The 25,305-nt window shown below is 39.7% G+C and overlaps 3 protein-coding genes and 1 long non-coding RNA gene across 7 annotated transcripts in view; 1 reads left to right on the top strand and 3 right to left on the bottom strand.

Moving 5' to 3' along the window:
• Positions 1–3,027, bottom strand: part of ankfy1 (ankyrin repeat and FYVE domain containing 1) — a 16,645-nt gene extending 13,618 nt beyond the window's left edge. The window contains exons 1-4 of the mRNA XM_077505688.1: positions 2,457–3,027; positions 751–958; positions 478–596; positions 55–190 (exon numbers count right to left, since the gene is read on the bottom strand). Coding sequence (XP_077361814.1) covers positions 55–190; positions 478–596; positions 751–958; positions 2,457–2,466 — 473 coding nt within the window. The 5' untranslated portion in view covers positions 2,467–3,027. The remainder of the gene's footprint in view (positions 1–54; positions 191–477; positions 597–750; positions 959–2,456) is intronic.
• spns3 (SPNS lysolipid transporter 3, sphingosine-1-phosphate (putative)) lies at positions 1,840–18,299 on the top strand. Of its 4 annotated transcripts, none has more exons than XM_077505689.1 (14): positions 1,840–1,973; positions 11,567–11,632; positions 12,509–12,754; positions 12,838–12,903; positions 13,528–13,664; positions 13,890–14,041; positions 14,140–14,206; positions 15,082–15,224; positions 15,323–15,475; positions 15,597–15,786; positions 16,110–16,175; positions 16,252–16,350; positions 16,436–16,607; positions 18,006–18,299. In XM_077505689.1, the coding sequence occupies exons 3-14, from the start codon at positions 12,529–12,531 to the stop codon at positions 18,071–18,073; spliced, it is 1,539 nt and encodes a 512-aa protein (XP_077361815.1). In that variant the 5' UTR covers positions 1,840–1,973; positions 11,567–11,632; positions 12,509–12,528; the 3' UTR covers positions 18,074–18,299. The 4 variants fall into 4 exon arrangements, with proteins under 4 accessions (XP_077361815.1, XP_077361817.1, XP_077361816.1 ...); XM_077505691.1 differs by having other exon boundaries at positions 1,844–1,973; positions 18,009–18,299; XM_077505690.1 differs by lacking the exons at positions 1,840–1,973; positions 11,567–11,632 and having other exon boundaries at positions 12,491–12,754.
• On the bottom strand, positions 3,192–9,569 carry ube2g1a (ubiquitin-conjugating enzyme E2G 1a (UBC7 homolog, yeast)). Its single transcript, XM_077505694.1, has 6 exons — positions 9,342–9,569; positions 7,123–7,225; positions 6,901–6,998; positions 6,112–6,290; positions 5,910–6,029; positions 3,192–4,398 (listed from the first exon to the last, which is right to left on the bottom strand). The coding sequence occupies exons 1-5, from the start codon at positions 9,385–9,387 to the stop codon at positions 5,943–5,945; spliced, it is 513 nt and encodes a 170-aa protein (XP_077361820.1). The 5' UTR covers positions 9,388–9,569; the 3' UTR covers positions 3,192–4,398; positions 5,910–5,942.
• Positions 12,855–25,305, bottom strand: LOC144006710 (uncharacterized). Its single transcript, XR_013279917.1, has 3 exons — positions 25,062–25,305; positions 15,059–15,216; positions 12,855–12,975 (listed from the first exon to the last, which is right to left on the bottom strand). It is a non-coding gene; the product is annotated as an uncharacterized LOC144006710 (long non-coding RNA).

Below are 25,305 nucleotides of genomic sequence, written 5' to 3'. Positions count from 1 at the left end.
GTTCAGAACCTTGAAACGTCAACAGAGGACCCTTCATATCTGTGACAGGCTGACCTTTCTCTGAGCAGCTGAAGCTGGAAGCGATTGGCCACCTTCATCAAGTCAATGAGAAATGCATCGTCTTCACTCAGCTCCAAGTCATCGGTGTATGCCCAGCGCAACATTGCCATAGCAACCTCAGGTTTGCAGTCTGCAGACATGTTATGAAGTGAGGGGCAGAGAGAGACCATTTAGAATTCTCAGCACACAATTGTAACTTCCACTGAACCCGACAAATTGTTCCAGGTACTGCTGGAATCTTGGAATTTCCATTTTGACACGTCTCAATAAACACCTCATGAGAGCGCAATATTTGAGAGGTTTTTCGCAAATCCGCCGTTTGTTTCCATTACCAGCTTGCTTTTGCCAAACTTGCCTTTTGCGCAAAACTGAGGGTAATGGAAACGCACCTAGTAAATCCGTATCACAGGCACTTACCAGACAGATCCAGTTCAGAGGTAGTGGCCATATTGGTAAGACTCCAGACATCACTGCGCGCAGCCAGTACAAACTTATGGGCACTGAGCTGATTCCCCGCAATTTTCACTTTCAAATCACTGCAGGCACAACACAAAGACACTCAAATTTTGAAATCCAAAAATGTAATTGTTGGCAACAATCACAAATAAAACGCTAAAACTACAGAACCAGATGGATAAGGGGGAAAAAATACTAATAAAAGCATTTTCTTTATCAAATCAAGTTGCCCACCTGTATTGTTCCTGCTGATACAGGCCTGAAACGATGTCCAGAAGACGGCTAATAAAGCTGTCCGCAGATGCCGGGCTGGCGGGGCCTTGGACGGACACCTGAGCAGCAAGCACAGTGCAGCGTCTCTCTGTATCAGCCAGCTTCTGCTGCATCTTCACGTACTCCTGCCTCAGCAGGGCCAGATGCTTCTGCAGCTTGGCCACCTCCTCTGCGCCACGTTTATGTCATGCAGACAGAGAATAAAGGTTAGTTAAATCTATTGATGAACCCAGATTACACCAGCACAATATGGTGTCTAATCCAGGATCTGAATTAAAAAAAAAAAAAAAAAAAGATAACTTACACCATTAATTTAACAGAGACTATTTGTTGTTGCAGACCTTTTTTTTTCCATAAAAAAAAACAACAGACTTAAGACAAATCGAGTGGCGTATATAAAACTGGTTCCTTTAAGTGTGACTTTCACTATAGCTTTTGATGTTGAAACTTTAATCATGACTCAGCCGAGTCCACCGAGTTCCCGTGGGGCCCATTTCCTTCCTTTAAAGCACTAAAGTATTTGTAAAGGGGATAAAAGTGCTGAGGAGGCGAGTTACTTTGTCCTGCCTTGTAAACTGTAAGTGGCAGTGCTGAAAGTCAGGTGACAGTGTTAAAAAATAATAATAATAAACTGGTGAGCCCCCACAAGAGTGGTATACTAGAGCAGCTGTCAGCAATTTAACATTACCTGACCAGTGACCACTACACAGCTCTGACATTATACGGAACATGGTATTGCAGCCTACATTTTAATCTAGCAGTCTGCAAACCAACTTGATGCAACATGGAAGAAATGTGATGAGTCCACTGCCTGCGATGCATGCACAATCTTAAACTCGATGTATAGTAGGGACCACAAAAAAACAGTGGTACTCCAAATTAAAAGCAAAACTTAATGCAAAAACTTTTTGTCAAACGAAAACAGAATAAAGAGTGAGTTATGAGTACAAAGAAGCCCTTCGTGTATCATAGGAGCTGACTTAATAAAAGACAAAGAAAGCATTGTCATTTAAATGCTCATAACATGAGCGACTGTTAGCAAATAATGTTTACATGAGTTTGCGCTCTTGCGATACATTATTTCTCTTTTTTTTAAGTTGATGACGGATAGTAGCCTTTTCCTTCTGTTGGTGGTCATGATATTTATCAAGGCGGCACAAATACCTGATAGGGAGGAAATGACAGTAAGTACTCACGATTTATTTGACAGGAACCGAACAGGTGTATATTTGTGCTTACAAAATATATAAATATACTCAATTCAGGACATGAGCTTTATTTTCTAGTAGGGACGGTTTTGTTGTGCTAATCGTTGGACTATAACTTTAATATTTGTCGTTACAAAGAGTACATTAAAGTACATGTTTTGCACAAGCACACTATCCATCTGTTGCAGCACGACAAGCGACTGTCAGTCTTGGCTCGTTCAGTTAAATAGAAACGGGGGGGAAATCTGCTAGCAACATCAACGAGAGCTGCTGATAAAAGCTTGCTCACAAGCAGAACAAGGCAACAACACTGTCGTGTTGATTCGAAAAGACCACACAACTTGAAATATACATCAAAACCCGTGGGACCACGTTGGTCGAGCCCTACATCGTAACACGCCTACGCAAATAAAAGGGAGTGGACAGACAAGAAGACCCCCAAAAAATTCAATCTCATACCTTCCGCCATGTTGCTCTGCGTTGGCTTCGTGACCAGGCGGCGTTCTCGCGATAAGACCAACACGGCCAAGAGGGGGCGGAAGTATGTCAAGAAAAAATAATTCAGTTTTGGTGCACTAAAACTGAGACATTAATTAATTACAACACATTAATCCAGCTGACTATTTATGAAAGAACGATGAAGTTTTTTTTGTTTGTTTTTTAAATAATGGATTTGAGGTTGTCTGGTTCAAAGAAGGGCGGTGCTTGAGCAAGCCGTGGAAGTAGCCTACTAATTTCAGGGTTAATTTCAGGCTTTGTCATAAAATCAATCAAATGTTTTTAACTCAGTGGTAACGATAACTGCACCATGAGGTTAGTTCTCAAAGCAGGTGACTCGGTTCGATTCCTGGACTAAGCGGCGCTTTCTCTTTCTTTCTTTCTTTCTTTCTTTATCAAACCCATCAATTTAAAAAAAAAAAAAAAAAAGAGGATAACTTAACACTGAAAAATAAATTGTCTGTATTCCAAACCCATTATTGTTGAGTTTTACCTAATGTATATATATATTTGAAATTATAGCCACTTTCCCCGCAAAATTACATACCGCCATGTTGGTGTCTCAAGTGAAATGGTTATTAATTTTTATCAGGACTGACGTGCGCTTTATGCAGGGCCCACATCACAAAAGAATGAAATTACCACACGCATATATTGGAAAAACAAAACAAAAAACAATATAATAGAAGAGCTCACTACAGGTGACAGGTTTCATAACATGAAAAATATACATCAGTATTTTGTCTCTGTACATCAGCCAAAAACGGCAACTGTTCCGTGAGCAGAATAACGATGGTTGGATTTTCATGAGAGAACAGCATAACCATATGGGCACGTACATTATGTGGACAAACATTGCCAGAAACAAACTGCAAAAAAATAAAAAATAAACACAAAAAGAAAGATAAGCATGCATAATTCCTAATACGGACAACACTGACCAAAAAAAAATTGAGCAGCTACTGGAAAAGCAGATTTTTGGAGGACCTTAAATTGTTACTGTGTGTATACAAGAGTACACATCATATATTTATTGCTACATTTAAATTGGGAACAATAGCATTATTATACTGCATGTGTGCTGGCAATCAGACCAATTTATACACTGCATATACAGTATTTTTCATATACAGTATTTTTTTCCAATGCAGGATGACGTGGCCGAGCATTTTTATCTGGAGGCACTTTTGCAAAAAGACGAAATAAAATTGCACGTGCACAAAATGAATGATTATGTTGCTTTGTTTGTAGACAAAGGAATGGGATGGTCAGACTTTTAATAGCTAAATAAAACCCAACATTACTATGGATCACATTTGAAGTTAAGGTGTTAAACTGTTGTGAGAATCCATGACAAACACCAAATATGAAATAGCCTAGAAATGACAAAACTTCTGACATTCATATCATGCTTGAATCGATCAAGCTCTCCACAACAACCTTGCAATCCTCAATTTAAGATCTCCTGCTTAAAACAAAATAAAACAGTGCAAATCTTGTAGCAGGGGGAAAGGGGGAAGAAAAAAGAAGAAGAAGAAAAAAACAGCCAGCGCGATTCATTGAGCCTAAGTGCATGATGTATGGAGAGGGATCTTATATATTATCCGGTTTAGTCCGTGCTATATACATGTCTTTACAATATCTTCCTGAATGTTGAAGCAGTTCATTGACTTGCAAAGTGTTGTCGTTTTTTTTTTTTTTCTTCTAGGTCGTTTTTTTTTTCTTTTATGTTCAGTTGGCACTTGCTTGGTGGTTGTCTGTCAGCCGTGGTAGTCACTGTAATGTTCTATTGCAGCTTAGAGGAGCCAGTCATAGTCTTCCCGCCAAAATAAAAGGAGGCCGAGCCTGGCAAAACGGTGGAAGAGTGCAGGAAACAGTGCCATGTTGAGTTTCAATTGGAGACCTGTGAGGAAAGCACACGACATAGAACAAGAAATGACCAAGATGAATGAATAAAAAATAAATATAAAAAACTTGGGTCAAAAATAATACAAATTGGATCAAAAAGGGACCCAAATGCTTGGTTAATCATTGAAAACAAAAGGTTGGGTCAAATGAATAACCCAAAAAACAATAGGGCTCAGCTGATTATCAGCCATTTTGAAGAATCATAAGGCCGATAATAGATCCATTTAAAAAAAAAAAAAAAAAAAAAGTGTTCAGGGGGAAAAAATAAATAAATAATACAAAAAATCAGGGAACAAATTATTTAAATTCTGCAATTGGCTGGCAACCAGTTCAGGGTGTACCCCGCCTACTGCCCATACACAGCTGGGATAGGTTCTAGCAACCCCCGCAACCCTTGTGAGGAGCAAGTGGTTCAGAAAATGGATGGATGGATAAATATTTAAATTTTCATAGATGCTTCTGACCCCAGGAACTCTCTGCACCTTCTGTCTTTGTTTGAAATTAAAACCAGATAAGTACAATTTTAATACTTCAGATATTTTGAAATGGAAGAAAAAAAAGAAAAAAAAACACTATTTACTCTAGCAAACAATAGGGAGCTATTTGCTACAGTTTTTATTTAACTTTGAAGACATGCTACTGCCCCTGGGAGATTCCTGAACTTTTTCTTAGATTTGTAAAACAAAGATGTCTATTAACTAAGATTTTTTATTTTATTTTTTTTACTCCAATATTTTATGAACCATAAACGTTTTTCAATAAACGTGGTTTAAAAAAAAAAAAAAAAAAAGCTGTAATTTTTATTTTTAATGTCAATCTTTTCCCTTTTGTAAATGAATATCGGCTCCAAATATCGGTTAGCAGCGTCCTTGACTAATAATAATCAGTATCGGCCCTGAAAGAAAAAAAAGCAAAAAAAACCATATCGGTCTATCTCTACAACCCAAAAAAATGGGTTTTCATTTATTGTTTTGACCCAAATTTTGGTTTATGCATAACCGGTCTCACCAAAAAACAAAAAAAAAGAAAAAAAAAGAAAAAAAAAAGGTTGTTTAGTGGGTTATTCATTTGACCAACGTTTTGGTTTATAAAGTAAACAGATAACCTAAAATATTGGTTCGATCCGCCCCAAAATGGGTTGTTTTTGGGGATTATTCATTTGACACAACTTTTTGGTTTAAATAAATCAATCAAAGCGGCTCGTTTTTGACCCAATTTGGGTTATTTTTTTACCCAAATGTTTGTTTTTCATGCACATCCCTTTGGTCAGTTTTCCCAAAAATCTTTTTTTTGTTTTTTTGGTGGGTTATTCATTTGAACCAACCAAATATAAACCAAAACATTGGGTTGGTTCCTTTTTGACTTTGACCCAACTGGTTTTAGAGTGTATAGTGTACATTTGTGAAAATATCTGAAATGTGCCAAATTTGAGGTCACCAGTGAAATATAAATTTTTACACATTATCAACAGCGTCCTCGTAAGGGGTCAGAATCCAGCATACTTGCCCTGAAAACATGAATCTAGATCCTTGCTAAATATCACTCAAACGCAGTCTCTTGGCTTTTCCGTACACAGCGTGCAACTTTTCTTTTAAAAGCTCCATGCCTGTCCTCCCGCCACTCTTTCTACAGAGGAGAAAAAAGGGGGAGAAAAAAAAAATCATATTCACATTCATCATTTCTTCTCTTTTTAACAAGCAAAACTTACTGCTGCGTCGACGTTGGCTGGCGAGTCGCCATTTGGGTCTGCCAGCATGGAGATAACGCTAATCATGATAGTTTCAACTGTATGGATGGGAAGCCAGCGTTCTTCGGGTTTTTCATAGCCATACTTGTCCTCTCCGGGTTCGTGTAAAATAGAAATACATACGTCTCCATTCTTGTCAACTGCAACACAAAACAAACGCAATTATTATTACACGACAGGCCATTCTTCAAAACAAATGCAGTCAACAACTTTTCTCGCAGTACCAGCATATTGCCACATATCAAAAATTTACGTATCTTTTCAGAATTTCAGAATTTTTTCGGAAGATTCTTTTCAGAGGGTTGTCTAGCCCTTTTATTTTTTTAATCTTTAAACAATCTTAGACTTAATTTAACAAAAAACATTGTGTATCTCTAGTAGTGTTGTTCCGATACCGATACTGGTATCGGCAGAGGCCCCGATACGGCATTCAAACAGTGGTATCGGTATCGGTGAGTACTAACAAGTAACATGCCGATACCATTATTTCCGACACTAATATAGGATTTTGGATGCAGCATCTTGTGTCTTGCTCGTGCACGACATTCACTGATGTGTGACATGTTTCGCTGCATGCCGATCTAAGATATCCTATTGGCCCTTGAATGCTCTGAACCAATAGCAGGACAGCTTTTTCATGTCGAGGAAAAAAAGAAAAACCTTCAGTATCGGTATGGTATCGGTATCGGCCGATACTGCAAAGCTGGGTATCGGAATTCGGAACAACACTAATCTCTAGGCTGTACCTACCATTAGGGTGCCAAATATCTGTGATAAATTTCATTTTAGGTGGCCTGAGAGGGTAGTCTTTGGGAAATGTCAGATGAGCTTTAAACACACCACCTTCACTGTGAACACACACCAAAAAAAAAAAAAAAAAAGCCAAATAGAAAAATTACTATAGATTTCAAAACATTCAAACCTGACCTGAATAACTGATAAGAATATAACATGCAAAAGGTGATGACTTACTAAAGAGTGTCTGGTGGACCAATGATAAGAACTTCCCATCTGTATAGATCATTATCCTCAATCAGGCCAGCTGAGAATCCTTCTACAGGGTTTTTATTGAGCTCTGGAGCAACAACAAAAAAAAAAAAAAAATCAAGTTAGGTCATACCATGTTGTCTCTCGTATATTTGATTTTTGTCTTGGTCTTAGTAACACAATCTTGTCTGAGGAATTTTCCTACTAGGTGGTCGCATTAAGATCAGCATATTGCAGCAACCACACGCCACATAATTATCTGGGGCCTACTAACTGTATTATGCTTGCATTATCATCGTTGCACAACAATAAAACGTGACAGTAGTAAATGTGCAAAACTCATCAGAGCCTCGCGAAACTGTTAAGAATATCTTGGGACTGATATTACAAATCAACACAATAATGAAGCAATTTGAACGAGGGAAATACTCTCCATCTGTAATAAAATTCCAATCTGGTGTACTTGATCTGGCACATGTCACAGTCGTTCATAGCAGGCATCTCTTTTGTAAGCGGATACTCGGCATCGATTTTGTTCCGAGGGCCTAAATTAGTGATGTTTAAAATGCAGTGTCAAATTTCTACTGGGGGTGAGTCCATACATCATTTACTCACAGAAAACCCGCTAAGTACTGCTGAACAAATGGCCCAAAAGTTATTTCAGTAAGTCACAATTTGTTAACTTAGCAGTTCGAAGAGAAACAGCAGCAACGTTAGCCTATCGATTTAGCATCGCAAACTCCTTTGAAGAGAAAATCAGTCAAGGACTGCAGAATGACTGCGTGCTATAGTAAAACAGAGCTTGTCAACACCGCATCGAAGCGCATGTCAGATAATGTAAACATCAAAATGCTAATGTGTATCGAAATTGAATCGTTCCGCTTTAAAACATATCGACAGACTTAAGAGTTATCTTGTATTTGAGCGATACATCGTTGAAGGAAATGACACATTTACAGTACTGACAAGTTCATTCACAAATAGTAAAATGACAACTCATTATGCCATCTCGTACTGAACTGTACCATATTGAATCCAACTGTAACCCCAGTAAATTGAACCAAATCGCTATACTTGAATCATATTTTATTGGAGAGATGCACATCCCTATACACAAGTGAAATATTCTTACTGTAAGAACACCTTCATAAATAATTGGTCGCTGATTTCGTCTACTGCGGTTTCTTCTTAACCTTGCTCTGCAAGATGAATTCCCGCGATATTTGTGAGTTCACAAACTCCGGAGAATACATCTTGTACCGAGCCCGTTGATTTACACCGATCCGAACCGCTGGTGGTTCCGACCAATCGCAGAGCGACAATTGCGTTTGGGGCGTGTTATGCAGCTGTGATGAAACCACGAAGCGAGGGCGCCGGTGAAAACAAACAATCAAACCTAACATGGACGAATGGATGCTGCATTTAATTCCGTTCTCGCAGAATTACTCCCTGCTTTCTTGTTGAATGTCGAACAGCGAGAGGCGCTGCATGCATTTGTAGCCGCGAAAGATGTTCGTGCAGAACGAAGACGACATTTATACCGTTTCCGTGATTGGTCAAAACAAACGTGTACAACATGCGCATCGACATCATCGAATCAGATCGAAGTATTGTACAGAACGTGTCGCCTTTCCCGAGCAAATCACAGTGGAGCAGTCCCAGATTGATATTGTGGAATACTCCATTGAGTGAATCACAACATCAATCTGGCTATTGCCAGGTTAGGTTGGTATGGGACCCTCCTTGATAAACGAGGGATTACTGCACTGATGTTTCAGTAGTGAGTGGGAGCGTTTCAGTAGTGTGGGTGGCAGCGTACTATAAGTAAAGTAACTCGGAGCGTTTCACTGATGTCTTTAATAGTGTTTTAATGGTGTGTAAAAGGTAATCCGGAATTACAGTACCTTCCTGACGGCCCCTCATATCTAACAGCGAACGTACAACTTATCTGTATGCAATCACGATAGCGGTGTCTCCGACTCTCCTCCACACACAGGAGGCGACGGTTTCAAAACAATATCGCGTCTGTCAACAATCGCCTCTTCGACAATCCTCCCTCAGTTCGCTCCATTCGTAATGGGACATTCGCGTTAGTGTGGAACATTCGCGCAAACTGTTTTGCGCCCGTACCATCGCTCGACTCCCCAGCTAAACGTTCATTAGCAAGGCAGGCAAGTGTCCGCTAACGCCAAATGTTTTATTACCTGCGAGCTGTCTCCTGAGTAACAGCGCTGATTGAGGCTCTGTCATAGTTTAGCCAATGTGATGCAGTTATTGTAAACAGTAATATGCCGAGGTAACAGCGTTATATTCTCATTTGCTGCACAGTCCGCCGTCTCCTCTATTTTCCGTTTAGCATTCTCGACATCTCTTCTTCTTCTTCGTCGCCCTTTGCTGCAGTTCCCTCTGCCGAGGAGGACTGGTACCGATTCTTCTTCTTTGGTTTCCTGGCAGCTGGTATCCTCATCGGTACGTTGCTGCCATCTTCCGGAAAATACTTGCGTTTCAGTTTCAAATACTGTACAGTTACTATGGTCGAATGGCCGCGGCTGGACGATATTGTCCAACTAACACCTGTTGTTTCATTTTGTTTCATTTGAATACGTGTGAAACATTATCTGTGAGATCTGAAACTGGACGTAAGACCATCCGTATCATTTAGTATGCAATGAGTTGAGGGTTTGGACAATTGGTAATGTAATATTCACATTCAACACTAGATGGCAACATCTGACAATTAGACAGTCCACACTAAAAATGTGACTATTTTTTTTATTTATCTTTTTTTAACAGGAGTTTTCAAATTGATCACACAAAGACTTTAAAACTGTGAGAGACCCCACACTGATAGAGCGGGAGGGGGGTGGGGGGGGGTGTGATTGGATGGAATCAAAACTTTTAATATATTTTCACTAAATAGATTTTTATTTCATACTTGTTTAACTTAACTTATCCTTAAACTTTATATTTATTGTGAAATTTACACCTTTTACTCTAACTTCTGTAGCTGTTGTGAAAATGTGAAAACACCAATCAAAAACTAGCAATGTATGTCAATATGCCCTTTTATATCATACGTTCGTCGAGGATTTATCTTGCACTAAACAATTAGCCACGTGACATTTGTTGGATCAATGGTCACATTGTCAAAATGAAGGCCAACATTAAAACTTTTGTTTTATGCTACAACAACACATTAATGTTATGTTTAGAGTACTCAAACAGAAAAGAAAACTGAATTGTGCTAAACGAAAAATTAATAGTCTACCATTTTGATAACTTGGCACACTGAAAAATAAAATACCCTGCACACAAAATAGTTTACCAATTTTAGTCACTGATAATGTTTATACTGAGAAGTTTTTACCACAACACATTTACCAACAGCATAAAAAAAGTTCTCAAATTATATCAGATATGGGGAATACCTTGCTGCTCTGAATCTGTTGTGCCACTCTTCCATCACGCTGCTGCCTGTTTTTTTCCTTTTTTTTTTTCTGCCTTGTAAGACCTCAAGATCTGATTCAATCAATCATTCAATCAAGATCTCAAACACTGTTGAATGTAGCCCTCTCTACTGATGTCTTTTATGTTGCGTTGCCATCCTGGGAGGTTGTTAAAGTGATGTGCCCATTTTGACAAAGTAGGTAGTTGAAAGTACACATTTGTTTGCAAATGTAGGGAGTAAAAAAAAAAAAAAAAAAAAAACATCATCAGAATTAACATTAACAGTGTTTGTACTTCCCACCATTGTTTACAACCCATCTAAAGACATTTGTGAGCTCCCAGCCTGCAGAGATGAAACGTCTGTGAATATGTGAGCTAATGATTCACTTCAATGACCTAAAAACACATTTAACAAATAACTCATGAGGTCCAAATGTAAGACTAATTTGATAGTTTCAATATTAATCTTGGATAACTGATTGTGTTGTGATTGACCGGTGATTATTTAAGCGTGCACATGGCCTCAAAACATTGTGTGGTGTTTACAACGCATTCATTTATTTATGCCCTCATCACCTTGACAGCCACACGTTATTGGAGCCGTGTTTGCTTCAAACTACAAACTATGATATATTATTGATTGTTTACATTGATCTTTAGGTTTTGACCTGTAAAGATTTCCAATGCCTTTAAAACCTTTATGGTGAAAATGAAATGTCCTGGTGGTCATTTATGGATAAACTGAAAAACATGTGTTGCAGATAAACAAACCCACATAAGGTAATGGTTAACCAATTTTAATTCCTCCTTTATATTGCTTCACAAGAAAGAAATGGGGAGGAAATGAAAGTGATAGCCGTGTAGTTACATCATTGCAAGACAGAGAAGAACAGTCCGAAATCATTCCGCCCCCCCCCAACAAAAAAAATGGGCTGTCCCTCACTATACTAACTCAATATAATCATTTGGCTTCCTCATGCAGAGACAAACAGGGCGCTCCACTGTCATCTGACTACTGCTACCATGGAGTGAACAAGCTCATCAACAAGTATGTTCATGATTTTAAAAGGTTTTCAATGATGTTGAAGTTACCTGAGAGGTGACTAACTTCTTTCACCGGGTAAAAATGGTGCTGCTATGGTACCAAAATTCCCCATTTTCCGAATAGAAGAATAGAATAGCTTTGTATTTGTTTATGTTGTGAAATTTTCTCAAAACCCTCTTCTCTTTTTTTTTTTTTTCTGTGACTTTGTTTCACCACACTTGTGTAACTGTCAACCAAGCGTTAGTAAATGCTGAATACTTTGGCTAAGTAGAGTTAGACAAATGTCAATAACTTCCACGGGAAACAAGACGAGCCACTAGGGGTGTGAATTGCCTAGTACCTGACGATTCGATTCGTATCACGATTCACAGGTCACGATTCGATTCGATACCGATTAATCCCGATACGAATTTATAAGTCGATTCTTGCGATTTTTTTCATTCAAATTTAGAAAATACTAATCAGTAAGCTTGTACAGTGTAAGATTTATATGAAAATGTATTATTTATTTATCTGAAATTTCAGTCTTATAGAGGTTGTAATCTGTTTCATGTTTAAACAGCATTAAAATAAAATATTAAGGCTTAATGTTCCGTTCATATAACATTCTTCCATGCTCAAGGTGTGAATCCTAAAAAAAAAAAAAAAAAAAAAAAAATCGATTCTGCCGATTATTGAATCGATTCGAGAATCGCGCGATGTAGTATCGCGATATATCGCCGAATCGATTTTTTTTTAACACCCCTACGAGCCACACTAATTAAAATATTTGTAATACTGTCATGTGTTAAAAAACAGTCAAGCCCATGTATTAGTTTTCACCACTCAAACAAGTTCTGCGTGTTTGCTGAAAGAGCCGTTTGATTCTTCTGAAACGAGGTTACAGGGACCTGCTCGCGATGGAGCCGAAAGGATCGGTCACGTTCCGCCGAGATGGGCCGCTACCTCGGCGGAGTCTCGGTTCCACCTCTGGTCTGCGCTACGGCTCGTTTGTCGACAGCCTTTCTTCACTCACACCCAAACTGGAGGAGAGGCCTGCGATATCGCGTCGACGAGCCCACATCGCCGTGGCTGTGCTCTGCTACGTCAACTTACTCAACTACATGGAGCGATACACGATTGCAGGTTTTCTGCGCACGGGACAATGCTGCCTTCTCACAAACTTGTAGCCAATGTTCTCAATGAGCTTTTTTTTTTATGGTTTCTAGGCGTACTTCTCAACGTGCAGACATTCTTTGACATACATGACAGTACAGCTGGGCTCCTGCAGACAGGTAAAATGATGACCTCCGAGTGCGTGTTTTGAAAGAGGCTCACTCCATCCTCCATTGCTTCACGAGGAAGTTCTGCAATGCAGTTTCAGAACATACAGTTTGCGATTGCACCAACATGGGCTACGGTGACCGTTTCACAGCCTTAAAGATACTAGAATCATAAAATGACATCACATTAGAGTGGTGTGCAAAAAAAAAACTCCACACAGGAAGGCCTGAATCCACCCCGACTATCACCCGACTCCCCACCAAAACAAATAACAGCAATAACTTCATTACCTCTTTGACCGCCAGAAACGTTTAATTGTACTGATAATAATGAAAAGTGACGCATAAATGAAGGGGAAAATAAAGCGATGTATGTATTATGAAAATAATGAGGCAGCATGTCGTGGTTAGCATGTTTGCCTTGCAGTTGACAGATTCTGGATTTGAATCTAAGCAAAGGCCTTCCCATGTTTGCCTGGGAATAAGCACACTTATCGGACAAAAATGTGATAAAAAGTATGGTAATAAGTAAAGAAGTATAATAAGCAAAATTCTCAAGGTATGATTATAACATGTTTCTGGTCTGGATTTTTGTGTTCAAAACTTCATTAACATGATATACTAAAACACTCACAGTTTTTATCTGCAGCTTCCTACTGACGGCCCCTCTTTTTGGTTACCTTGGCGACCGCTACAACCGTGTACACATCATGGCTGTGGGCTTGACTGTGTGGCTGCTGACCGCGACCGGCAGCTCTTTTGTTACTAAGTCGGTATGTGCAAAATAGATGAAGAGGCTTGAGGAAACACTTGTGTTTATTTTTTTAACACATTCACTGCCAACCTAGCAAAAATGCATCATTTGACGTCTTTTGTCGTCAATGGCAGCGAATGACTTAAAAGGGAATTTGTCGAAACAAATTGATACACATTGCTATGTAACAACATACTGCACTATGTACTCATCATGTGCTTCTACGTTGGCCTCATCTGTCAAGTATTTTTGGCTTCTGGTGCTGTTACGAGGCCTGGTCGGGATTGGTGAGGCGAGTTACTCGACCATCGCCCCCACCATTATCGGGGATCTTTTCACTGGGGGGCAACGGACCGTCATGATTGCTGCTTTCTACATCTTCATCCCTGTCGGAAGGTCAGACATTTTGTGTCCATGATGTGTAATAGGATTTGAGTTGGGATTTTTCCACCGTCAGCGTAAACCCCCTGATAATGACTTCTGTGTGTCCTTAGTGGCCTTGGCTATATAACAGGGTCATCATTAGCGAGCGCTACTGGTGACTGGCACTGGTCTCTCAGGGTGAGAACGCACTTCCAAACTATGGAAGCCCAAAAGTGTCAAAATTCAATACATAAAAAGGTCATTTTGAAATAACTATCCTGTCGATAATTAACAGACAATTATGTAATATGGCCATTACATTTTAAAACGAGGTGTTAGCATTACTATGAAAAGTGTATAAAATATATAACAAATATTTTATTTATATATTTTATTTATATATTATTTATATATTATAAAACTTTGAAAAATAAATTAAATGTCATTATTTTTAAAAAGTATGACGTTAAAATAATCATTATGAAATATTTAATCAAAATAAAATATTTTTCACATATTAAAGAACAGTATGAACACTTTTCATAATAATACTAATGAATTTAATGGCCATATTACATATTTGCCTGTTATTTATCAAAAGGATAGTTATTTCAAAAAGTTCTTTTTATTTATTGAATTTTGACACTTTTGGGCTTCCATACGAAACACAAACGGAAAACATTAAAGGGACATTCAGTGATCCCTAGCGCCATCCAGTGGTGAACTAATAATTTATTAATTTAAAAAAACGTCCATTGCTACAATGCAAAAGTGCCGCTGAACCGCCTCCCCCCACTTTTGGTGTGAACGCAGCATAAGGCTCTGACTAACCCGCCGCTAGCCGCTTTTGGCGTTGCTAGCTGGGCTTGACAACGGCCGCCACGTCGCTCACGCAATATAAAAATTGGTGGTAGGCTTGTGAAATGTGGTCTCTCTGAGCCGCCATAGTGTGCATGCTCTTGCGTACGTCTCGTGTTATTCTTTAACCACCGGATGGCGCTCAGGACTGCACACTGGGTCTTTAATATAGCACCGACTATGACGATTTACCTTGCCTTTGTCTGTGTTGACAGATAACTCCCATTTTCGGTCTTGTTGGGCTGATTTTAGTGGTGCTCTTATGCCCAAACCCCCCCAGGGGTGTTGCAGGAAACAACCATCATGATGGTAACAACCGGAGCTCTTACCTGGAGGACATCAAGTATCTCCTGAAAAAGTAGGAAATTTGAAATGCGACACTTATCGTAAAGAAAAATCCTGAAGGCTTTTTTTTTTTTTTTTTATCTATTGTCCCCCTCCCCACTTTCTCCCAAGTAAAAGTTATGTATGGTCATCTCTGGGAGTGACAGCAATGGCCTTCCTTACTGGAGCCTTAGCTTTCTGGATGCCCACCTTTCTGTTCAGAGCTCAGGTGTCTCGGGGCCTTCGACCGCCATGCACTACAGGATCCTGCAACTCCATCGACAGGTGCAGTGTGAATCACTCTCTGCTTATTAGCTTACAATTCCGAATACCTGCAGCTTCTTTTTTTTTTATTTTTATTTTTTTTTTATTTTTACATCACTGTCTTCCTCTACTCCCAGTACAGTTTTATCTTTGGCGCCATCACGGTGGTGTCTGGCATTCTGGGAGTGTGCGTCGGCACAGGTTTGGCCAGATGGTTGCGGGACAAAGTGCCCAATGCAGATCCACTCATCTGTGCTGGGGGCATGCTTGGATCTGTCCCATGCCTCTTCATCAGCATCTTCATCGCTACGGCAAGCATTCCGGCCACTTATGTAAGCAGGAATTCGGTTTGTAGTCATTTCCCCTGGTATGGATACGAGTCTCTCGGAATGTACAATATCGGGAAAACCGTACAAACCAAGAGCCATTGGATGGATTATTGTGGTGTAAAACTCAACTGGATCACACAAAATTATGACATCAGCCCCATCACACCATTTGCATGAAGTACAAAAATGATTGTGAGCACACTTGTCTGACAACTGACCTCAATCTTCCCGATTAATGGCCACAAACTCCCACAGACACACAGTCATCATTAAAAACAAACAAGTGAAGTACTTTTTGTAAAATGTACATTATATCCTTTTCCCAGGTCTTTGTTTTCACAGCTGAGGTCCTGTTATCACTGAACTGGTCCCTCCTGGCTGACATGCTACTTGTAAGTGCGACAGGTACAAACACAATGACACAATGAAAATCACGTCACGTCATATTGCGTTTTCCCTTTGCCGTAGTATGTCGTTGTGCCCACCAGAAGAGCCACAGCTGAGGCCCTCCAGATAACAGTCTGCCACCTTCTGGGGGATGCCGGAAGTCCTTATCTAATAGGAATCGTGAGTAGTAAGACTGAATTTCCTCAGCGCTACGTATGCTAGCTTCGGTCACCTCCACTGCTAACGGCTGTCTTTCACACTGTAGATATCCGACGCAATACAGAAATCCAAGCCTCCATCCGCTGACTGGAGCTTTCCGAGTCTTCAGTACAGCTTCTTGATTTGCCCTTTCGTTGGTATCATTGGAGGGATTTTCTTCCTCATGACTGCTCTGTACATCAGTGATGATAGAATGGCAGCTCGGCAGCTAGTTGAAGGTATGTATTGCATTGTTATGTCCAGAAGTATTTGAACATTTTTTTTAAGATTTTAATTTTTACCGTAATACCATTACTAGTACTTCTACTAGTACTATTACAACAACAACAACAACATCTACTACTACTACAACTACTACAATCACTACGATGAAAATTAGCATTTACTCAAGTACGTGCTTTGTCCTCACAAGACAATTTAACACACTAGTAGTAGTTTACTAGTAGTAAAATAATGCAAAGAAAAAAGCATGATTTAAAAATGTTGAAGGGGGGGGGGGGGGGCATGTTTTTAACCAGGATTTAAAAGCATTTACACTGGGGGCTGAGTTTCACTTCTGTTGGCAGCTTATTCCATTTCTGTGCAGCATAACAGCTTAAATACAGCTTCACCATGTTTACTTCAAACTCTGAGTTCCACTAGTTGGCCCAAGACTCAAGATCTCAGAGCCCTGCTGGGTTTGTACTCAATCTGAATTTTTTTTAAAAATATATTCAGGATCAGGACCCAAACCATTAAGTGATTTATAAACCACTAGCAGAATTTTGAAATCGATTCTACAGCTGACTGGGAGCCAGTGTTAAAGCCTTAAGGACTGGAGTGGTAGGGACGTCACGATAACGGCAATATCGTGATATCGCGATATGAAAACTGCCACAATATATCGTTGTTGTCATGTCACGATATTAAAAGCAGCATATCTGTTATAAAAAAAAAGAAAAAAAAAGGCTTCTATTTTCCTGCGATTGGCTGGCAACCAGTCCAGTCGTGTACCCCGCCTACTGCCCACAGCCAGCTGAGATAGGCTCCAGCACCCCCAGTGACCCTTGTGAGGAATAAGCGGTCAAGAAAATGGATGGATGGATGGATGATTTCTATTTGTGCAGTTGTAGCACCCTCTGGTGGCTAGTTTTTCTTTAGTGCAGTTTAATTTTAACAAGGAATCTTTTGGCCCTTCTGTGTTTGTATGGGAGATTTCATGATGACATGGGTCCTGGGCTTTCGAATGCCAGTTACATCAAAGGAGTTTCACCCAATTATTAAAAATTAGGTTTATATTTACAGATAAAATCATCAATAACTGTCTAAATCTTCTGGGTTTACACTTGTAGAGCAGTAACTTTTGATTCAGTTGACATAATGTCACAATAAAATTCCTTCATGGCCCCAACAATTGGCAGTCTAGTTCGACAACATGTGCAAGTCAGAAATGGATTAAAAACCAGATAAACGTCTCATTGTCAACTTATGCATTGACAACATTCCGATCAATTCCATTGTTTGCCGCGCGCGAGGGTTGGGGGAGACGTCCCAACTGGGCTGCTTCGTTCACACGACATGTAATTTGTTGCCTTTTCTGACCACCGTGTGTTTCTTTCTTTCTTGTGTATTCCCAGTAGATACTTCCCCGCAAGGTCCTACACCAGAACGCACGGCAGAGATTAACATCGCGCAGAATATATAATGCTGGACAAAAGCAGATATGCCGTTAATGCTCTTGTTAATTTAATTAAAAGCTACTGTGGCAATGGATTTAGGACATGACAATGTTTTTGTTTTTTTCTACCTACATCATCATGATGGAAACATTTCACTATGTTGACTTACATTCTGGAAATCTTTGAAACAATATATGTTGAAATATTATTTTGCATTTTCAATAATTTGATCAATAAAAACGTTTGAGTGTTTTTTTATGTCTTTCACGTTGTTTTAAAGCATGGAAGAAAAAAAATACACATTACACCTCATATGAGAATCTACCAAGGATGTATGTTTTTTTTTCTCCATCCATTCAAAAAGCCAATTAAACCTAATTACTCTCCACTGGTTATACGCTGACACCACAGTCTGATAATCGCCCATTCTTTTCTACACCATCATCACATCTTGTCTTTCTTATCTAAATGAGACCCTTTAAATTTCTGCTGACACACATCAAACTGAAAATCCCTTCCCTTGATAAATCCACTTCGTGCTGAGTGTTAAGAACAAGAACAGAAGCAGCAATGACCCCTAAATGAGAAAAAAAATGGCCCTTGGGGTTGACCATTATGGCGATGTTAAAAATGTTCCTCCTGAAGTGGACGACAATTTGACTCTCTCGTAGTGTCCACTAGATGGTGCTGCTACCTTACTGTTTAAAATTCATCACGTTCTTATGCAGATATGCGGAATGACCCGTGTGTGTTGAGCAGCTCCATTAAAGAGAATTATTTTGATATGCACTCTTTCAAAGACATACATTCTCAATAGTAGACAGTAGTGTGATGAGACTCCTGGGAAGAAGTTCTAAGACTTTGAAAAGGAGAACTTCAAGAGTCATATCGGTGTAAACAGGCCCTGAAACTCAAAGACACTCAAGACAAACCAAACCAAAGTTGTAGAAAGAAGGAACAGGTCTGAAGTCATTCATCCTCGATTAGTTTTAATCAAAAGGAAAGCGAAGCAAGACAATTTTCTTGTAATTTTCTCTCCCATAGAGTGTGCGGAACTGACCGTGAGCTGAACCTACTGAAGTGGCCCAGAAGACTGTACAGTAAAATGTCAACAAACAGCACATTTCAGTCTGGCTACAGTTTGTAGGTGCCAAGCAATTGTGAAAAGTGTGATCGCTTAGTCACGGAATAGGCTGTTTCTTTTCCTTTTCCGAACAGTTTTGGCCTTGAACTTGTCATTTTTTCAGACGTTTGCGTGATTACTCACTGCTGAGGAAATAAGACTGTTCAGACTGTATGCGCAAAAACAAGCAAACACACACGCACGCTAAAAGGTATGTGAAAAACATTGGAAAGGTAGCAGTCTGACCTGCAATTAAAAGACAATGGGCATTGTGCACCATGTTTCTGAGCACGTTATCTGCATACCTCTCAGTTTCCCCTGTCGACCGTGGCAGCACAGGAAACTGTCACAATGGCTTAATAAATTGTCCGGCCCGATCAATGAGGGAGAGCGGATATGGTCGGTGTTTACCCAAGTTCACATGAAAACAGCTTGGAATGCAGTCCCGTTAAGCGGCACGTTCATCCACAGTATAACCAGAAGACAATAAGGTATCTGTTCCATTTCCATATTTCTCCTGTCTTTAAATGGAGCGGATGACTGCGATAAGAGAAGGCAAACATTTGTGGATACGAAGTTGCACTCTGCTTATCATCAGGACACTGCTGCTGCGGTGGCATGACATCATTGAGGAAGAGACCTTGTCCACCCACTGCGGGGCCTCTTACATGACATCAGATTGGCTTCCGTTTCATTTGACAGAAATTTACATGAAACAGATTAATTACACGTAATTGTCAATGCAGGAAAATGCTCAAAGAAATTCATTATGATTTGGTTACTATATGGTTTGCAACATCAGTATCAAAACGAGTAAAAAATGTTGATCATCGTTTACCAAAGTAAAAGCAGACGTTTGCAAATATTTTTCCAAGACTAGCGCAGGTACAAGTGAGTGAGCCATAGTGTGCCGTTGTGGGAGGGAACGCAGCTGACTCTCGGCCAATCAAGAGGCTCCTCTCACTCCCGTTAAATTCAGCGCAGAAAAAGAGCCACACAGTCTTTAACTCATTCACTCGCCGCCATTTCCACATTTCGCAATCCCGGCTCTTTTACTGGATTTTGACTGATTTTGTAAGGCCCACAGAATATTGTGTTCTATTGCTATAAAAGCAGGGAACCTATCAAAAGAAAGATTAAAGTCTCTTATTTCATCAGGAAAAAAAAGTATGTTTCTATCTGTTTCCGTTTTGCAGCAATTAGCATTAGAAGAGAGCTAAGTTTCATCAGTTTTCACAAATCTATTTAAAAGTAATTGAGCTTTTTTTTCTAGATGGCCCTGGTTGATCTCCTTTGCTCTGCTGCCACCTGCTGGCCGTTTGTGTAATAACTAACATTTCTGCAACCGTTCTTTGCAGTTGAGAGGCTGCATCAAAGCCTTTTGTATGCTCTGGCATAAAAACAAAAAAACAAAAAACGTATAAATACGTCTTTGGGACACTTAAAACATAAAAAAAACGTATTTACACGTTATTGGGAGCAAATGAGTTAAAGAGTTTAGTAGGCTACTAGTATCAGTCTGACAAAATTGGTATCAAACATCCCTAAAATTTATTGATAATTTGATATTTGATCATCAGTTAGTTGTTAGAAATGCAAAGTTAAAAAAAAGAAATGCAAAGTTTTTGTTTTTATTTCCCATATACACCTCTAAATGGAATGATATGATATATGACCCCCCCCACAGAAAAATATGTGATCTTATTCTTATAACAATCCTGCATTACTCTTCACTTTTTTCTTTTTTCTTTTTCCCTTTCCATTTTTTCTCCCGCTGACCTTCGTGGTCTGGCAGAATGTTGGGCTTTTTTCTTTTTTTTTTATACGGAAACAGTTTTTCTACACAACATGAGATTTTGATGAACTCTCTCTGTAGTTGTTTGTATAGTGATGGGCATATTGTTGGGAATGCAGAATGAGGTTTGAGAAGGGATAAATGGAAAGAAAAGAGAGTGCTAAAAGATAAATATGTCTCACTTCATTTTTTTCCCCCTCCCTCGGCATTCACACATTTCTGGTTCTTACTGATGTTTCTCAAATACCTTGAGATCATCCAAGTGTCACACAAACGACTTGCAGTCGCAATGTGGACCGCAAATGGCTGCCAGCTCTGCGGTTCGCTCTACAATGGCGCATGCCGTCTGCTCCTATGTATTTAGCATTCCTCTTCCAGAGGCCTGCTGGCCACTGGGCTGGAGAGAGCTGATTCACAGACGGAACCAAAAGGCAATGTGGTGATTACCAAGACCCATGAAGACTATAAATAAGAGCTGCGCCACCGCACAGATCTGGCCTCGCTGTATGGTCAATTCTGTTGTGTAGCAAGATCGAACCGTGCGAGCGAAATGTACGTTGTTTTCCTTCAGTTTAAGAATTCAGCTTGAGGGGATGTAAATAATGATATCAGATCAGATAGCAACTGAGACGGATGACGGTGTCACAAGGATGCTTCAGGGTATCCAAAAAGATTATGCCAAATACTTGATTTCATTAAAAAAAAAATACAAAAATAAAATCAATCGGAGTCTCTAAATGTTGAACTATTATTAAGCACGCAGGAGATTTTTTGACACATAATGTCCTGCTTATCAACAATGTACAAAATGTACAAAACCATTCAAAGTTTATGAAAATTAACATAAGTGTTTGATATGAATGGCATTTGGAAGCATACACTTGTTTAGTTTAATTCGTTTAAGGAACAATTTAAGTCATATTTTGTCCCTTTATTTCATGTTCCACACCTGAAAAAATAAATAAATAACTATGTTACTCCTACTACTACTTTATTTACAGCCACATAATGTTATTAATGTTATTAAATCCCCCACTTCTAGATGAAAAACCGGGCATATAGTGTTAAATATTCTTCAAGCTGTTTTCTGTGGTGTTTAAATATATTATTTTGAAATTTATGCTTTTAATTTGGAACGCCGCTCGGTACTTCTGTTTCCTGTTTCACGTCGCCGTTCGTAATTTTTCAGCTCATGTATTTATTTTTAGTTTGTACAAAACAACGTTAACTTATTGATGTCCATCCATAACAATCTATATGAGTATAAAAGTTATTTTAAACTGTCACTCACGTCTGACGGGGAAACGACATCAAAAACATCTTGATTGGACTCGGGAGATTCTTCTTCCCCAGACTCCTAGCATGGTGGATTACAACATTTTGTGGTTAATAGCGCCAGCTACTGCGTAGGAGGGGCATTACAATTAGTAGGTATCTGATTGGAAAAACATGGCTGGCAGACTGCGTTGCAAGACGTGTGGCGCCACTGCGCAGGTGCCGTGATATGTCAATCATTTGTCACTTGGGGCTCCAATCACATTGAAGTGGGCCCAGTGCCATCCTGGCCAGGAGACCCACATTAATAGAGCCGTTTGAATAAATAATTCAAATCACCAATAAAATATGCTGTTTCTGCCCATATTGCTGCTGTTCCTCTGCCTTGTTTATTGTAGAAACCCACCCCAAGATGAGTAGACATCAGTCCAGACCAAATCCTCAGCTGCTCTGCCCCCAGCGACTCCACCGATTCACTTTAGCGAGCGACAAGGCAGAAGGGGCGCAGTTGCTCCCGCGAGCTCCAACCAGGCACGGACAACACAAAGGTCAGGAGGGCTCGTCGGATGGGAAAAGGTCAAAATGGCACAGCCCACACCTCAAGGCTGATCGAAGCCCAGACGGCTCCGTCTCTAAAAACACGAAAGGGGGACAAAAGTGGGCTGGCCTAACGGGACTGGAAATCACCTGCTCTCAAAATCTAAACATTCGGAGTGCAGTCTTAATGTATTTTAGAGCACTTTTCATGTTCATTTTTTATGTAAGGACAGTTTGCGAAGGCTCTTTCTGTTCTGGTTTGACTGTTTACAATGAACAAAGCAAGATGAGTTTTGTTTGGAAGTACTTAAGCCACTTGAAAGATCTTTGGGATGAATGGAAGAAGAAGAGAGCCGAGCCCTAAAGTGAAAATGTGGAGGAGGCTCAGTTATGTCTGGGGGCTGCTTCGCCGCATCCGGTGCAGAGTTGAATGAAATCAAGGCATTATGGTGCGAAATGTAAAGAATAAGTCCATCCATCCATTTTCTTGACCGCTTATTTCTTCACAAGGGTCGCTGGGGGTGGTGCTGGAGCCTATCTCAGCTGACTCTGGGCAGTAGGCGGGGTACACCCTGAACTGGTTGCCAGCCAATCGCAGTTAATAAGATTAATAATAATAATAATAATAATAATAATAATGTTTCTGATTGAAGAAAAAACAACAACAACAACAAACATTAAACCGAGTGCTGAGCCATCATTGTCTGATTTATTATTAAACGTTGGAACTCTATCTATATGTGGTCTCTTAAATTATTTGGAAATAAAAATATATCACAAAAAAAAAACAAGAATAAATAAATAATTTAATTATAAATAAAGATTTGTGCACAGACAGATTATTATCAGCGTAAGTGTCATCTTTTGGGCTCATAGTAAAGCTCTGTTCTCAACAATAATGAACTGAATTTTAAATAAAGTTTTCAAGTGATTGGCAGGTGATTCTAGGTGGCATATGGCAAATGGGTCAAACCATTCTGGTAAGGGGGGAAATGCTGTGTTTTTAGGACACAGAAATTTAGTTGCATACTGAATATAAAATGTATTGTTTTTAACTGATCAAAAATGATAGACAGACAGACAGACTGTACGTCTGTCTATCTATCTATCTATCTACAGGAAACCCTCAAAATTTAAACTGTGACGACATATCACGACTGCACACATTGTTGTGTACACAAAAGGGGCGGAGCTTTATTTACAGCTGACCAACATTCAGCCGAAAGACACGTCGATGCGTTTTTGAAGCTTCACTTGCATTTTTAATTCCGAATGCGGCAAGGCCCGGCCTTATCGCCTCGCAGCCGCTGGGCCCGACCATTACGTTGGGGTTATCTCCCATCCTGCACTGGGGGAGAAGGAGGGGGGGGGGGGGGGCTCGGCCCTGAGCAGAGACAGGAAGGAAGGGGCTTCAGAGAGTGAGTGGTGACTCAGTGGCTGCGGGCCACATAGCAGAAAAACTGCCAGAGGTAGGTCCAGGTCCACCAAGCTAATTTGTTTGCAGGGAAAACACGCAGGATCCCGAAGACATGTGCAGCATATCAAACACATCTCAAAGAAAGAAAAAAAAAGGGGGTGCAGAGGGAGAGAGTGCAACCACTGCTCTAGGGGCTCCCGCCTAAGCTCTACACATGAGACAACTGTCTGCTTTGGGCTTCTTACTACCAGGCTGCATTCTTCATACATATAGTTCAGAATCAACAGAAGACTATTAACTCATTCACTGCCGTTGACGGAAAAATATGTCAAATGATGCATTTTTTGTTGGGCTGGCAGTGACTGTGTTAAGGAGTGAGTGGATGATTGCTTTTGGGTTGTAGAGGTTTTTTGTTTTTTTGTTTTTTTTAATTTATATAGTTGCATAAGTATTGATTAGTGTGGTCTCTGCATCCACAACCGAAAACAACACAAATAGCACGTTTCTGTAAAAGAAAGATGGGTACAGTGTAGATTTTGGCTACGGTTTTGGAGTTATACATAAGAATAATAACGGAAATGAAATTTGCTTTGAATGTAAACCAGGCATGTCAAACATACGGCCCGCGGGCCGGATTGGGCCCGCAAAGGGGTTTAATCCGGCCCATGAGATGATTTTGTGAAGTAAAAAAAATAAAAAATAAAAATAATTGTAAAATCGGACGAATTAAGCAGCTGTCCACAATCTAAACATAATAAATTTGTCCTTAGCTAACATGAGTTTGACTCCCCTGATGTAAACAAACAACTGCAGTTTTCTAACAGTTTGTTCATCCATCCTGGTTAGTCCTCTTTCGCTTCACTTTACCTCATTTTAGAGCTGATTCTTCTTCCTCTTCATATCGTCTCCAGAATGCATTCGTCACCCCAGGGAATGTTGGCAAGTTCCATGTAGCGGCTTGCGGTTGTGGCGTTGTCGACAAATGGCAAAAGTCCCACCAAAAGTGTCGATATTCTCTGGTAGATAAAATGTTGTAGTGAAAATGCTGAAATTGTGTAAATGGTTCAGCACAATGGAAAAAAAAAAAGAATCGGAGGGTGAATTTATTGTT

This window comes from Festucalex cinctus, chromosome 18 (assembly GCF_051991245.1).
Source record: "Festucalex cinctus isolate MCC-2025b chromosome 18, RoL_Fcin_1.0, whole genome shotgun sequence".
NCBI lineage: Eukaryota > Metazoa > Chordata > Actinopteri > Syngnathiformes > Syngnathidae > Festucalex > Festucalex cinctus.
This window is presented reverse-complemented; position numbering and strand designations above follow the sequence as displayed.

Excerpts from the sequence above, each read along its gene's own strand:
- ube2g1a (XM_077505694.1), bottom strand. The coding sequence starts at position 9,387 with ATGACAGAGCCTCAATCAGCGCTGTTACTCAGGAGACAGCTCGCAG. Across the intron at positions 6,999-7,122 it reads GGTCCACCAGACACTCTTTA|TGAAGGTGGTGTGTTTAAAG; the intron begins GTAAGTCATCAC and ends GTGTGTTCACAG. Across the intron at positions 6,030-6,111 it reads CAGCCAACGTCGACGCAGCA|AAAGAGTGGCGGGAGGACAG; the intron begins GTAAGTTTTGCT and ends TCTCCTCTGTAG.
- spns3 (XM_077505689.1), top strand. The coding sequence starts at position 12,529 with ATGGAGCCGAAAGGATCGGTCACGTTCCGCCGAGATGGGCCGCTACCT. Across the intron at positions 14,042-14,139 it reads ATCTTCATCCCTGTCGGAAG|TGGCCTTGGCTATATAACAG; the intron begins GTCAGACATTTT and ends GTGTGTCCTTAG. Across the intron at positions 16,176-16,251 it reads TCCTGGCTGACATGCTACTT|TATGTCGTTGTGCCCACCAG; the intron begins GTAAGTGCGACA and ends CCTTTGCCGTAG.